Source organism: Papaver somniferum, chromosome 1 (assembly GCF_003573695.1).
Source record: "Papaver somniferum cultivar HN1 chromosome 1, ASM357369v1, whole genome shotgun sequence".
Classification (NCBI taxonomy): domain Eukaryota; kingdom Viridiplantae; phylum Streptophyta; class Magnoliopsida; order Ranunculales; family Papaveraceae; genus Papaver; species Papaver somniferum.
Window position 1 is genome coordinate 243,698,074 of NC_039358.1, and position 16,243 is coordinate 243,714,316.

The window sequence follows — 16,243 nt, forward strand, 5'->3', positions numbered from 1 at the left end:
TAACTATATTTATCATAATAAATCCTACATTTATAGTAAGACATCTAATTCGACATAAATAATATTCCAATGGAAAGATGTGTTGCCATATATACTAAGTGCATGCATGCCTTTTCATAAATACAATATCAAATTAAGACTATATAAAGCATCATCAAGAACCCAGAAACCATTAGCATAAATCTTATACCTAGTTTTCAAGGCTGTTCAAATCAGAATGTCAAAATCATTTTTTGGTTTTGGATCTCTTTCCGCCATCTTCTTCACTCTTCTTGCTTTATCATTATTTGTTGCAAAGTCTGTCGTTGGTGAAGGTATTCACATAAATAAAAAGACCGTCACTGTGACAAATGATATAGATCCTGGAATAGCTTTAACAATCCATTGTTGGTCAAGTGATGACGATTTCGGTTTCCATACACTATATTACAGACAGAATTTCCTATGGCGTTTTAAGGTTAATCTTTTCAGGTCAACGAAATTTGTGTGCGATTCAAGTTGGTATGATCCTAATGAAAAAAGAAACCACGCGATGAGGTTTACGGCTTATAAAGCAGCAAGAGACTGGAGAATACATTGCAAAAATGATTGTAAATGGAGCATTGCTCGAGATGGTGGCTACTATGGTGGTGGGACTGATGAGTTTCCGCAAGAAAAGATCTTTTCTTACCCTTAACACTGTAATTCACTATTTGTATTTGCATTAATTTCTTAATGTATTTGGTTCCTATGCAAACCGAATATTGATAATTAATAAAGTTTGTAGTCTATATTCCGATCGAGGATTTCTGCATCAAATTGAAAGATGAAGTAATGAACTATTGCACCTTCAATTAAAATTGATATCCTAGAAAATAATAAAATGGTGGAGAAAACTGTTATTTTGAATTACTACCTTGGTCCCTGATATAAAGGGGGAGAATTAAAATTCTTTAGTCCCATCATATACGAAAATGCCATTTGACCAGCTTCTTAATAGCTATATAACAACTGATTTTGACGTGGCAAGATGTTTGGCAAAAGATGCAATTTTTTGTTTTGCCATGTCATTACAGCACAAAGTAAAACGATGTGTTTCAACTATGTAGTTTGGGCGTTACCTATCTTCTATCTCCGATCTTCTCAGGATTTCCATCTTACAGCTTCGCATTTCACTTCTACAACAATCTTTGCGGATCAAACTAGTGTATACTATCTTTGGCTTTCTACCACGGTGATGATTTTTATTTTAGCCATATCAAATTTCTCATGGAAAATTAGGTTAATTAAACTTTCATAACCCTTAATATGTTCCCATTAAACAAAACTAAAACTTAATCAGATTCGATCCACATTATCAAAAAAAAAAGAAAAAAAAATCATATTCGATCCGTACCGAATTTATTCCATTAGTGGAACCAAATTGCTTAAATTAGGGTCTCTATTTTAAAATGAGGAGAAGATTTTGGTTGGAATAGTATAATGATTAAAGGGAAAATTGGGAAAATGCCCCAACATAGACCGCAATCTTGGTGATCTTCTCAACGTTAAAAAAAGTTGGATAAATGTCCTGTTGTTAGAAATCTCGATTAAGTCCACATGTGCGACTTCCCACGTGCGGAAAAAAGTTGGAAAAATGTTCACTATGTAACTAAGGGATGCTCATGAAGCCATTGATTGTCCTTGGTTATACTCCAAAAGAAAAAACTCAACTTGTAATGGAACTTGAAAACTTTTTCGAGTAAAAGTTTTGTCTTTTTTTCGCACGTGAGAAGTCGCACATATGGACTTAACCGAGATTTCTAACAGTGAGCCATTTTTGCAACTGTTCTTAACGTTGGGGCAGATCCCCAAGATTGCAGTTCATATTGGGACATTTTCCCAATTTTCTCTTGATTAAAAGGAGGAGAAGATTAATAAAAGAGAATTCTAATCTTTGAAGTAGTATCTTTGATTGTTGATTGGACTAGAATTTCAAAATATGTGATATACGTCTTCTCGTGGATATATGATGGCTCAGAATCTGCTTCTTAAATAGATCACATGATCATCTATGACTGCATAAAAATCAAATTAGGGCATGAAAACAAACAATGAAAATATATAAGACATGGTTAACTGATTTGGTGACATGGTTAAGAGGAATGGCCAGTTCAGTCAACCACATAGGATGCTACGTTAGATCAGCTGTTAAGCAGCTGTTCAGTTGCAGCGCCGATACACATAGGCATAAAATCAATTCCAATATGGTTTCTTCCATATTTACCCTTATTATAAAGAATATGATTTTGATAAATTAGTTAACACCTTTATTGGTTCCAAAAAAACAATTACACTTTTCAATGCTTTAGGGATATAAACTCTTGAGCAGTGCAGCTGCCCGGGACTGCTAAATGAGCAAGCACCCTATTATGCGTTGGATTATCTCACCAACTGTTGGATTACTATTAGTTAAGTTTTTCAATTTATACACAGCTGGCATATCTTTGTAATTAGATGTAGGTATCTCTATCTATTAGACTTCCATTGCTTTTCGATTCCATGGATTCTGATAATCCAACCAAAACTCCAACTATCTACGGAACTAGGGGAGGCAGGACTAAAGAAAACTTCTAGTAGCTTTGAGGAATCGGTTAAAAGTGATGACCTATTCAATTTGATGGATTTTGATTCAGATCTAAGTAATCTTATTTGATCTGAAATCTTTTACAGATAAAATGGGAGAAGGAATGACGGTATATAGCAAGATCAAAAGAGTGAAGAGAAAATCTATTCCTTCGAATCCATCAAATGGGCTTTTCAGAAATAAGAACAATTAGTTTTGCTTCTAAAAGAAAAACGAGAGTTAAGATGTATGATATGATCATCATCTCTGATTTTTATTCACAGGGAACTTACTATATTGAGTTGGTAGAGAAAAAGGACCTAATACGAAATGATTTTCTCTTAACATAACTAGGCCAGCTGTTCTCACGTGGAAGAGCTTTATTAGATTTAATCCAACGGTTAGTGAAATAATCCAACGTCTCAGAAGCTGCTTGCTTATTTAGCTTTCACGCGCAGCTGCGCGGGATAGCACTGCTCTAAACTCTTAATATATCAATACTTTTCATATTTCCAAGATAAATATGTTGGAATTGATCGGGTAATATAAGAAAAATTTATAAAAACAAAAAAAAATCTTATTATGAATTTATGATATAATGGGCATAGCTCGGAGACTTTTTATTTCTCTTTCCCCTCTTTTCCTCTCCTCTCCAAGAAAAAAATTAAACTTCCGCTTCCTTTTCTTTTAAAATTTTAATCAAATAAAAGTAGTTTTTGTTTGTGTTTGATGTTTTTTTGACATATTTCTTCGGTATTTGGAGCGATTTTTCTTCGCAATTTGGGGTGAGTTCTCTTTGCTTTGAGAGACATTTTTCAAATCTTGATCGCTGGTTCGTGACTTGTTATTCTCGATCCAAAAACATCAACTACCCAACACCGTATTGATTCAAATCCAAGGGATTTAAGGCATCCGGATTCGTTTGGATCTACAAGATTTTAGGCAAATAACTCCTTTCTTCTAGGAGTATCTTTTATTGAAGAAGAATAAAATCAAATTAAATGGTCAGGATCGAATCTATATTTTACCATCATCCTTCCCTACTATACTTCTGAAAATTGGATATGTTTACGGTTCTTTCTCTTCGCGATTTACTTGTAATTGATATCTTCATTTGTATTAGGGTTTTAATTATCTTGTAATTTGATTTTTTGTTATTTTTGTAAGTGAACATAACAAAAACAAAAATTAAATAAATTGAAATTGTTGATTCACAAAAAAAAAAAAATAAGAAGCAGAAGAAAAAAAAAACTTATTCCAAGAGAATTCCACTTTTGCGAAAAGAGTATTTTTCATGCATTATAAATGAAAAGAAAAAAAAAAGAAGCGAAAGGTAATTAGTTTCAACGGAAAATTAGTTGATGCATAAACCAAAATATGGCTACATAAAATATTATATATCCTTTGTGGTGGTTCACATAATGTATATACATTTAATTTTCTAAAATTGTGACTAAAATGATAAATACCTCCGAATTTTTCATAAAAACTATAAATTTGATAATGTTGTTTGAACTCATTGTGTAGATTTTTTAAGCCTTTCCAACGAGATAAAATTTGTAATATTACAAGGCACGGAGTTTTAGATATGTTATATTAAAGTTGGTTTTCTAGTAATACCCCTAAAAAATAGGATACATAAAGAGTTATAGTAATCGGACTAAAAGGGGGGATAATTGTGTCAAGTGAAAAAGACTAATTGTGGACACCAAATCCGATCTTTTTATGTTAATTAATCGCTTAGATTTTCCAAAAAAGTAACCATATAAAGGTCCTCCCTCACTTCCCTCGGTCGGCTCAATCATCAGTTGTAAAAAATACGTAATATTTATAACTAGATTCATCTTTAACCATTAAACATTTTGGACCGCCAACTCCAGTGAAAGCTGCAGATGATCTTTGTTGTGAATTTATGTCATTTTTGGGGTAGAAATCTAAATTTTTAGAAATCCGGAGATGATCAGACCAATGTAGTCAATTTCGGACATCTCGGCCGGAATTCCGGCGAAATTTCCGTTTTCGGACCAACATAAAACGAAACACAACTTTCCGTTGAGACGGAAAGTACCCGGAAACGAACCGAAATTCCGGCCGAGATGAGGCGGAAACGAACCGGAATTCCGGCCGAGACAGGGTAGTGCACTGAAAAGCTAGGCACATAGCTTACTTACAAAGTGCTCTATTAAACAGATTACAATTTCTGCTGAAAACATATATTATAAATGCTTCGGTAAATGAAGGATAAGTAGAAACCTGGATGGAAAGGCAAAACAAGGAAGTAACCATATTTCCGGGGGAAGTGGATTGTTGCCAGACCATTCAAAAACTTCGAGCACATGTCACCATTAATGAATTAGTTAAAAAGAACTAGAAACTCCTAACGAACACCGTCTATTCCCCTCTAATTTTAAAAGAAAACACAATAAAGAGGTTAAATTATGTACTGAAAGCCACATTTCCCCCATGATGTTATAGCAGCAGCACCACCATGGTCCAGAATCCATTTCCTTGTTTTTTCCATTGCCCCTTCTCCATCATCAGCTCCTTCTCCAAGCAATCTCATAGTAACATAGTTTAGGCATGAACCCAACATTGTACTTGGTCCTTCAGTATGTAGACCCCAACCCCCATCTTCATTTTACAGTCCACATTTATTAATTCACAGTCAAATGTTTGACATATGCACACAACACAAAACTAAATAGTGTTCAGTGATTCTAAACAAGGCAAGCCACAAACAAAGACAGAAGAAAATCGGAAAATGTTTCACTCACCTGATGATTGTAAAGACAACGACACATCTCTTGTTTATGCTCAGCAGACAACACTGCATTCAGTGCTCCAGTAATATGAAGTGTAATAATCTATCCATTAAACCATCAAATTATATATATAAAAGTTTGAACCGAGATTACACCGAGATATGGAAACGGAATCTCCCCGAAATAACGGTGTACCAGTGTCTCGCTCGGGACCAAGACAAACCGGAATCCGAGATCGACTACATTGGATCAGACAATATATAATTTGGAATGGTTGAAACGGCATTTTTGGGGTAGAAATCTAAATTTTTAGAAATTCGGAGATGATCAGACAATATATAATTTGGAATGGTTGAAACGGTATGCCTTTACAGAGAATTCAAAGACAACCATTAGTTCTAGCCACAAAACACGAAGTTTTTTCACGCGACTCGACATTGGCCGCTCAACAACAAAAATTATACTCACTTTGTTTCTGGAAAAGAAATACTTTCACTTTTTCAATTTGATCTATTTTTAAAAGCGAAATTAAAAAAACGAAAGTATCTCTTTTCAAAAATCAAAGGGAGTATAAGTCGCGACACAATATTTAACTTTTGTTCATGTCTTCTCTGGCCCAACGACTACAAATATACCTTAAATATATCCTAATGGATAACATCCTCACCGTTAGATCGTCAATTTATCTCCCTTATAAGGTATACCCTAACTTAAGACAACAATGGTGCCCTAAACAATCTTCAGCTCAGCCGTCATTGAACTGGACTTCCTTAATTTCATTTTTTTTCTCCTTCCCCTGTTATATCTCGTGTTCGGATTCGCAGGAAAATCTCTAGCTGCAAAAACAGGTTGGTCATCGATACAATTGCTATCTGATTCTTATCGTCTTTTTGATCTGATTTCGTGATAATACCGTGTTTTTGTAGTTTGTATTCCATGATCAGTCTTTTGCTTCATCAATTGAGTTCGTTTTATCTGCATATCTGTTTTCCATGTTAGTAAACAGACCATATATAGAACTCTAAGAAAAATCACTTGAACCAGTAATCAATTCTGTAATTGGAGGGAGGGTTTTCGAAAAGAACTCAAATTGCAACAGATATGAATCCAGAAACCATATATGAATAATTCAAATGTGTTATCCGGATTTTAGTTTTGGTCGTTCAATGTCGAATTCAGAAATTATACTATGATCAATTTACTATGATCTGCTCCAAGATGCAAAAACTTGATCCTGTTAATTTGTTTTTCCCCTTGGTATGCATGGCCCATTTCCGTTACTGATTTGACGGTATCTTCACGAGCATTTCAGGCGCACACTGGTAAGTCAGTTGGAAGTTGACCAGAGTATTTCAATGGAAATAGACCAGCAGAGTGTAGTAGTGGTGCTTGCGGAAGTTGTGATGATGCCTACAAAAGATATCTACCCAGATCCTGCGCCAACGCAAACAAGTGAACCGGAAGCTATAGATGAGCTCACCGTTTCTAGTGCAGCAAAACAAGATAAGTTTCCAGGTGCTGGCCAACTATATGAACAAGGTAAGCACCGCCAAGATGTTCTAGGTGAGGAATTTGAAGACGTTGGAGGCTTCACCGTACTGAAAACACAAGCGCCGTTGTATAAAGAGATCTGGTTGAATTATGGCCACATTGCATCAAGCCAAGTTCTTACAGATAATTCCCAAGTAGTCGTTGTCTCTGAACTAATGAACTTTATTGTGGATATGTGTTGCTACCATCTCGAGGTGATTTCTTCAACAGTGATTGAATCTTGGGAGGAGAAGATTAAAGTAGCAGAGAAACCTGAATTCAACATCGGCTGGCTTCATGAGCGCTTGGTAGATATTAAAGAAAAACTTGCCGAGGGGAATAAGCTTCAGGAGACATTATTGGAACAGGTTATTGAGGCTGAGCAGCAGTTGGCCTTGGCAAAAGAGAAACTCTCCGCCTTGGAAACTAAGATTTCTCCCCTACTAGCGGAGAAACAAGAGTCCCTAGACAAATGCGGTGGTCCTATCCTGCTTTTTAACTGCGGCACAGACTTTGTCACGTCTCCAGAGCAAATGGATGCAAATTCTGATTGAAGAACCTATTGATAGTGCGTGTGCCTTCTCCAGGAATTGTAAGAAAAATACCTTAATTTTTAGCTAGCCTCAACATGTAGTCTTGTTGTACTTTACCTATAGTTAATGAAGTTTCCTTTCGAGTCTGATGCAGAAAGCATGGATGATGGGCTGGGATGCTGTATGAATTTTTTATCACCGAAATGTTAACGTTTACAGGCTGTGGCCTATAGCTTTGAGTAGAAATTTGCTCTTGGAAACTAATATGTGCTAGCTAAATGATATTGAAACTAAAATCAGTCTTGTTAAGTAAATGTCCACTTGAAAATATCACTTCTTCTTGTATTTCTTTTTTCCATGGCATATGCGCCATGGCCAGATTGAGCTCTGAAGTGACCCTTGTAATACGTAAATCCAGCACTGGGAACAGGTGAAAAAATTGGCTAGAAAGGTGTGCTTGCATTTCATATAAACTTCGGGTAGCACATCAGGGTTTGATCTAAGACTTATAGTCAAGTTCAAACCTGACAGACACAATGTACCTGTTCATTCAGCAGAATTATTTTTTTTTTCGAGAAATCTGAACATCAAAATTCACAGGAAAGTTAACCTGATTGACACCGATAAGAACCGAAACAGCAATAGTTTATAGGTCATAAACTTGTTAGACATGGGTAACAATCACATTGTCACTGTCAGTAACAAACATGCCCCTCTGCATATGTTTTCTTCAGTAAGATTAACAACCACGGATAACATCCAATGCACTTTCCATTTCCAATTCCAATCCAGTCCAAAAGTGACGCACAATTAAGGCCAAGTCCCTAGCTGGAGATAACATAAGTTAAGAACATAGCTGATTATAGTTGTATATAGACCCAGCACCAGGAGCTACCCCGAATCTTTGCTAATCGCCAGTGATGACTGGGTTGCAAACTGCTTATACTTCTTCGAATTTCTAGCAGTTGTCTTTTTTCTCGTCAAGCCATTCAAGGGAAATGCTGCATCACTCTTCACCTTTATCATCTGATTCCAACATGTCATTAGCCTTAACCCTCCTCATTTTGTACACATAACATAACTCTCCAACTTTTCTTTCTTGCCTTCCGGCGTTGCTCAAGAAAAACTTGTTCTTCCACTTATTTGACTTCTTGACAGTTGAATCGGGCTATTTCTTTCAATATATTCCTAAGTTGAAGCTGTCCTTTACTTGTGGAAGTTGTGATGGTATCTACACGAGAGCTGAAAATACACAATCAATGGATGCAAAAAGTGTTGGTTTCTCTGAAAGGATAAACGGAGGTATCAATCAAACATTACATATATCTTCAAACAGTCATTTGCCATTCACACAGTAAAGCAGCTGGCGAACAATTCAAAAAATCAGCTAAACAATCCACCATGTATAGAAATGACAGCTGCAAGAAAAACATAGCAAGCAATAACACTATAAGATAGAGGCCCAAGGCAATTGAAAAACAAAAAAAGGGGGCCACCTGTCAAATTTCAAGATATTTAATCTTAACAGCTGCAGAAATTATGTTCAAAGTTGAAAAAAATTGAAACAAAAATTCCCTAAAAATAATAAATTGACATTTCCATAGTATACCTCATAATGGTTTCCACCTGAGAAAATCCAGGAGCTTCACTTCCAGATTTCCTAAAAGAAGACTTCGTCGGTGGTCTTCTTGTTGACTTGAAACCACTTCCTTGTAGTGTGATTTTGAGAGAATAAGTCATTATGACAGGCAGAAATCCCTGATTCAAGAATATGAACATCATAAGCCATTGGCTGATGTAAAATCACATTAAAAGTGCTTTCTTTTTTGGAGATCTGAACCAGAGAGGCAGGGATATGAAGAACGGCACAGAAGAAGAAGAAGTGACTGATAGATTGGATCCACCTAGTGTTGTATTTATAACAAGGCCTTTCCGAAACCCTAAGCCCTTGTCAAAGTTATTTATTCTTCTCACACCCTCTTTACACTTTGAGGCTGGTGAAGTGTAACTGTAGCTGAGGTTATCGGTTTATCTTTCAACAAGACCCAAGCAAGACTGCAATTCAACCACTTGGCATTTCTTGCTTGGAAATGTATGGAACTCAGCAGAAGGATGCAGTATGAGTATGCCAACTTCATTACCATTGAATAAGAAGAAATGCATCATGGAGTGGTAGTAAAACTAACAAAAAAGTATATTTACTTTATGTAACAGGAGCACAGGAGAAAAAAAATTACATGTCAAAATAATTGATTCTCGAATCTTCCCGGTGTTTGATTCGGCTGGTTCCATCTCTAGTCTTCTTCTTCCTTCTCGGCAGACTGGTTCTCATCAAGCCATTCAAGGGCCTCTTTTACTGCTGCCTCGGTCTTTTCTTTCTCATCTGATTCTAGCTTGTCTGCAAAATTGTCTTTGCCATTTTGACCTGGGACTTCTTCATGTTGTACACATAACTCATTGGTGATGGAGATCTTCTCTTCCATTGGCATCAACCTCAAATGTCACTTCAATCCGAGGGGTTCCCTTTGGAGCTGGTGCAAGTGCAGAAAGACCAAACTTTCCAAGCTCCCGGCAGTCTTTTCTAAGTCTTCTCCAAGCACACATTATGCTTCTTACGTTAGATAACTTGTCCAGGAACAACTAAAGTCTGCTCGTAGCTTTTCCTCAGAGTTATCTTCTAACCTCCTAGGAAGCATTTAACAATATGGCCTCACCAGTAACCCAATTTTCAACCTACTTACAATTCAAGTTCCATATCAGTCTTCCTCTCTTTCTTGTCTTCCATTGCTCGACATTAACTTGTTCTACCACTTATTTCCTCCCTTGACAATTTGAACCAGGCTTTTCAACTTGATAAACAAGAGCGGCAAACAATGCCCAAAGGTCCTGCAGAGTACAAGGCAAGCAAGCACTTGAGATTTGTGGAAATCGAACAAACAACTGCGACAGCACAATTGACTAAAACAAGCAGCACACTAAAGTATCCTTCATCTTAAGCATTTAAGAAACATTTCTAATTTTAATCCTTCAATTTCTATTTTACAGTGAAGATGCATTACAGCAGCAGATTTCCTCTTCACATGCAGCTGAGGTTCACAAAATGCACCAAGTTTACTAGTTGCACTAGGTGTGTGACTTCTCGATTCATCACCATTTAAGCAAGTACCTATTCGTGTTGTTTATGCTGTAGATCCTATATGCTCTATGCTAGTTGTGGGTCTTAAGTAACTTCTTATTCGTATAAAATTTCAAAATTCATTATTTACATCCAGCTATTCGTCTCTAATTTTCGTTTTCTTGACAAACACAGTTCTGTTCCAATTGCATTGACCCATGGCTGCTGCAGCAAGGAAGTTCAATGCAAATGAATGGCAAGAATGATGCCAAAACCAGAATGTATGATTGTTCACCTATGGTGTGACAGTGTACTCTAAGCCTGAGAGTCTCAGGTTCATATACATCCACTTTGTATATTAAAAATAAACATATTGATTGTGTATATATGTAGGTAGTAGAAAAGAGGACAATTAGACGAGACTTGGGGTAGTCTTTTACCAAGATCAATACGGGAGCCAAAGCTAATTGTCTTCTGCACCGTCTGTTAATCCAGCACCAGGAGCTCCACCAAATCTCTGATACACCACAGTGATAATTGGGTAGCAAACAGCTTCCACTTCTTTGAGTTTCTCGTGTGGTCTTCTTTCTCAGCGGCTTGGTTCTCGTTTAGACTTTTAAGGGCCTCCTTTATGTTGCCTCCATCTTCATTTTTATCGTCTGATCCCAGCTTGTCTTTATCCATTGGCCTTATTCCTCATGTTGTACACATAACTCTCTAAGCTTGTAGCTTTTGCTCAGCTGTTGCAACTTGTATTCTTTGTCTAAACAGGCATTCAACAATAATGCAGCCTCACCAGTAATCCAAGAATTATACAATTACTTCAAGCTCTATTTCAGCCTTCTTCTCTTTCTTGCCTTCCGGTGCTGTACAGAAACTTGTTCTTCCACTTATTTGACTTCTTGACAATTGAATCGGGCCAACAATGTACATATGTCCTGCAGAATTTGAAGGATCCTAACTAAATTTTGAGAGGAAAAATCATTGCGATTCCTTTCCCTTTTTCATTTCTTACGGATATATGTCTGCTGACTATTTCTTTCATTTTATCTATAAGTTGAAGCTGCCATATGTTCCTAGTATTGGAGTCTCTTTAGTTCAAAATAAGGAAGTTTCCACTCATCAGAATAAGTTGCAGCTACTGAATTGTGAGGATTGAGGAATAACCTCAAGATCGTCAGAGTCTTCATCATCTCGGAGCCAAACACAAACCCCTCACCTGGAGAACCTACTGCACCAAAACTGCAGCAAAAATTCCAACAAAATAAATTGATATTTCAAAAATTCAAATCCAGTACACATAGCATTTTCTTCATCTTAATAACCAAAGACTGAACATCATAACATTAACCAGACGATCTATAGAATAATGATCAAAGCTGTAAAATTCACAAAATATAACATTAACATTACCCAGTATACCTTAGAAGTTGCAATTCAGAAAATCACCGAAGCTTCCGATCTTAATTGTTTAAGAGCTTTCATCGAATTTGAAACCACTTCCTTCTGGTGTCTTCTTGAGAGGATAAGTCATTATGACAAGCACAATAATCCTTGATTCTCCATTAGATAAACATCAAAAGCCATCTGAACCAAGAAAATGGAGGAGATTGGAAGAAATGGAGGAGATTGGAAGAAATGGAGGAGATTGAAAAACAAGATGAGTTTTGTTAATGGAGAAAACGGCAGAGAAGATGACTGGTGGATTTACGGATAGGATCCACCTAATGTTGTATTTATACTAAGGCCTGTTTGAAACCCTAGGCCTTTGCCAAGTTTAATTTATTCGCACACCTCTTTACACTTGAGGCTGGACACTGTAGCAAAGGACTGCAATGTGGCCAAGATACTTGATATTTCTTCTTGGAAATGCAAGGGGTAGGATGCTGTTGTGTGCACCAACTTCATTGCCATTAAATGAGAATCAAAACACCAAGCAAAATATGAACGGAACAGAACAGAAGAAAACAAGTGGTAGTAAAACTAACAAAAATGAACTTCATAAGTGTTTACTTTATGTAACAGTAGCAGAGAAAAAACAATTACACAAGTCAAAAAAATTGATTCTCGAATCTTCCTTCCTGGTGTTAACAAGGAATTTGATTCTCTATCCCTAGTCATCTTCTTCACCTATAGCACTTCTTATACTAGATGGCTTGTCATTTTTCAATCAACAAAACAAAAGAGAAGAGAGGAAGATAAATTTTCTAAAGCTCATCATGGTCTTCGTTGTCTTCTGCATCATCGGTTGATCCAGCACCAGGAGCTCCACCAGATCTTTGGTAGACAGCGGTGATAATTGGGTTGCAAACGGCTTCGACTTCCTTGAGTTTCTCATCATAGTCTTCCTTCTCGGCAGACTGGTTCTCATCAAGCCATTCCAGGGCCTCCTTTACTGCTGCCTCAATCTTCTCTTTCTCATCAGACTCTAGCTTGTCTGCAAGCTTGTCCTTGTCATTGATCTGAGTCTTCATGTTGTAGACGTAACTCTCCATGCTGTTTCTGGCATCAATCTTTTCCTTGACCTTCTTGTCTTCCTCGGCGAAATCCTCTGCCTCTTTAACCATACGGTCAATCTCCTCCTGGCTCAAACGACCCTTCTCATTGGTGATAGTGATCTTCTCTGCCCTTCCACTTGCCTTGTCCTCAGCTTTCACGTTCAAAATACCATTGGCGTCAACTTCAAAAGTGACTTCAATCTGAGGGGTTCCCCTTGGAGCTGGAGCAAGTCCAGAAAGATCAAACTTTCCAAGCTCCCTGCAGTCCTTTGTAAGACTCCTTTCACCTTCGAAAACCTAGAGCACACAACATATGTTCAGTATAGGCAAAATCTCACGATAACATATCTACTGCGGTTGAAAACAACCATCCAAGTATACATAACCCATAAACAATTCTGAATGTGAAGCAAGTACCTGAATAGAGACAGTGGTCTGCTGATCCTGGTAAGTGGTAAAAACTTGAGATTTCTTGGTTGGGATAACTGTGTTTCTTGGGATCAACTTGGTCATCACACCTCCAACAGTCTCAATACCAAGAGTAAGTGGGGCGACATCCAATAGAAGAATATCTGCATCAAATACAAGTCCATAAAAAAATTAAAATTTGTCACAGAAAAAAGAAAAAAAAAACTAAAAAAAAAAGCCTTTTCAGATTTAGTTAACACCAGTTTTGCAAGTTGGTACAAGTCTACAATATGATGGGAAAATATTAATTATCAAGTACCTTTGGTTTCATCACCACCCTCTCCGCTCAAGATACCTCCTTGTACAGCAGCACCATAAGCAACAGCCTCATCTGGGTTGACACCTTTGCTGGGTTCTTTGCCGTCAAAGTATTCCTTAAGGAGCTCTTGAACCTTGGGAATCCTGGTACTTCCACCAACAAGTACAATCTCATCAATTTGCTTCTTCTCTAGTCCAGCATCAGCCATAGCTTTCTTCACTGGTCCCATGGTCTTCTTGAATAAATCATTGTTCAATTCTTCGAAACGAGCACGGGTAAGTGGCTCAGAGAAATCCAAACCGTCGTATAGAGATTCAATCTCGACACGGACTTGATGTTGGTTACTCAAAGCTCTCTTAGCACGTTCACACTCCCTCCTAAGCTTTCCAAGAGCCCTGTTGTCCTTGCTGATGTCCTTTCCATGCTTCTTCTTGATCAATTTAATGAAGTAGTCCATGACTCTGTGGTCAAAGTCCTCACCTGTAATTTTAAGAACATAATCAGAATATGTTTTTAATTTAATAATTTTAAGAACATAATGTAACTGATAGGCATATATTGTATACACATCCCTAAGCAATGCAACTAAAGCATCTCCTAGAAATTCAGGCTTTCAGGTGTTATTATCCAAAGACATCTAAGCAGATCAAATTTCTGGGTATCTGGGTATGTTTGTCCAAGCATTGGCTGCAGATATGAATGCAGAAGCAACAGAGTTGGCCAGAACGGCAGAAATTTGAAAGGAAAGGTAATATCAAGCACCATGTAGTGTAAATGCAATAAATTAGTCGTAGAAGCTATTAAATGTGATAATGCTACACAAACATCGTACGGTGAGACATCATATGATTACTGGTGTATTGTCAAATTCCTCAGCTAGTCTAATGACTGGTCCAGACTAATCATGATGAAAATAGGAAACTAATGGACATTAACTCATGTGCAGTGAGAAATATTGATGTTTGTCTAAAGCTAATCAATGCATTACTAGCAGCTAAGACCAGGGAGTAGAAACAGAAAATGAAAAATGTGCGAGAATTATACCTCCCAAATGAGTGTCTCCGTTGGTTGAAAGAACCTCGAAAACTCCATTATCAATAGTCAAGATACTGACATCAAAAGTACCACCACCAAGATCAAAAACAAGGATGTTCTTCTCTCCAGTCTTTTTGTCCAAACCATAAGCGATAGCTGCTGCGGTAGGCTCGTTGATGATTCTTGCTACATTTAATCCAGCAATCACACCAGCATCCTTGGTAGCCTGTCTCTGAGCATCATTGAAGTATGCTGTAGAAAACAGAACACAACAACCAATCAGCAACATTTCAAAAATCCACATAATAAATTGCACAACCAATCATCCCAAATCCACATAACAAATTGCAAAATCAATTTGGTTCTCAATCTTACCGGGAACAGTAATGACGGCATCCTTAACCTTTTTTCCTAAGAATGCTTCAGCTGTTTCCTTCATCTTGGTCAGAATCATAGCACTAATTTCCTCAGGACTGAAAACCTTAGTCTCACCATCCTTAAGTTTAACATCAACATATGGCTTTCCTTCCTTGTTGACAATCTTGTATGGTAAGAGTTTCATATCTCTCTGTACCTCTTTATCATCAAACCTACAGAAAACCAAAATCACTCATAAATCACAAATCCAGACAAATCTCAACTACCAAATTACACAATAAATTTAAATCTAATCCAAATCTAATCAAGTTTCAGTAATTTTAACTTACTTTCTTCCGATAAGTCTCTTGATGTCAAAGATAGTTCCCATTGGATTAGCTGCATGTTGATTCTTTGCAGCCTCACCCAACAAACGTTCACCAGGAGTAAACGCAACCCATGAAGGAGTAATACGATTACCCTGGTCATTAGCTATGATTTCAACATGTCCGTTTTTGTAAACACCAACACAGGAATAGGTTGTACCAAGATCAATACCAATTACTGTTCCTAATTTTGATGCTGTTGCTTCCTCTTTCGCAGTACAAATTACACATAAATAAGCTGAAACAAAAGAAAAATGAAATCTAAATCAGATCTACAAAATCAGAGATCTGGAGGCAATCGTAATCTACATCTACATTCTGACTGAATCTGAGTGAAATTGTTAGATCGAGGAAGGAATTACTTACCGGAAAAGAGGACTGAGAATACGATTAGTGCAGATTTGAAACCGCGATTTGATATCGCCATTGAAGAAGACTGTGTGATTTCGATTTAGAATTTGATTTACTGCTTTTGAGATGGAAATGCCATTTATATATATGTACGTGAGAAATTGAGGAAAAAAAATTGGTGTGTCAATAATGATGACGTGGACCAATCAGGGATTAGGTGCAACACTTCTCAGCCAATCAGAGGGCGTTGTTTGACAGTGCTTGTGTGTATACTTCGTTATTTGTGTTGTGAACATCCTCGCCGTTGATTTGAACACTTTTGACTGTTCTTTAATTATCAGAATTTTGAAATTCCGATTGTGCCC

The 16,243-nt window shown here is 37.1% G+C and overlaps 2 protein-coding genes across 2 annotated transcripts; one reads left to right on the top strand and one right to left on the bottom strand.

Annotated features, from left to right (window-relative positions):
* Window positions 1-217: 217 nt before the first annotated feature.
* On the top strand, window positions 218-676 carry LOC113275294 (S-protein homolog 29-like). The gene has a single exon (XM_026524776.1). It carries the CDS (start codon window positions 218-220, stop codon window positions 674-676), a length of 459 nt encoding a protein of 152 aa, XP_026380561.1.
* Window positions 677-12,496: 11,820 nt separating this feature from the next.
* On the bottom strand, window positions 12,497-16,002 carry LOC113322658 (luminal-binding protein 5-like). The gene is made up of 7 exons (XM_026570793.1): window positions 15,894-16,002; window positions 15,492-15,765; window positions 15,160-15,374; window positions 14,794-15,036; window positions 13,750-14,229; window positions 13,440-13,594; window positions 12,497-13,319 (listed from the first exon to the last, which is right to left on the bottom strand). The coding sequence occupies exons 1-7, from the start codon at window positions 15,952-15,954 to the stop codon at window positions 12,732-12,734; spliced, it is 2,016 nt and encodes a 671-aa protein (XP_026426578.1). The 5' UTR covers window positions 15,955-16,002; the 3' UTR covers window positions 12,497-12,731.
* Window positions 16,003-16,243: the final 241 nt, after the last annotated feature.

Bases quoted from the DNA above. Each gene is read 5' to 3' on its own strand.
- LOC113275294 (XM_026524776.1), top strand. From the start codon at position 218: ATGTCAAAATCATTTTTTGGTTTTGGATCTCTTTCCGCCATCTTCTTC.
- LOC113322658 (XM_026570793.1), bottom strand. From the start codon at position 15,954: ATGGCGATATCAAATCGCGGTTTCAAATCTGCACTAATCGTATTCTCA. The intron at 15,375-15,491 runs GTAAGTTAAAAT...GGTTTTCTGTAG, and splicing joins AAGAGACTTATCGGAAGAAA to GTTTGATGATAAAGAGGTAC. The intron at 15,037-15,159 runs GTAAGATTGAGA...TGTTTTCTACAG, and splicing joins TGCCGTCATTACTGTTCCCG to CATACTTCAATGATGCTCAG.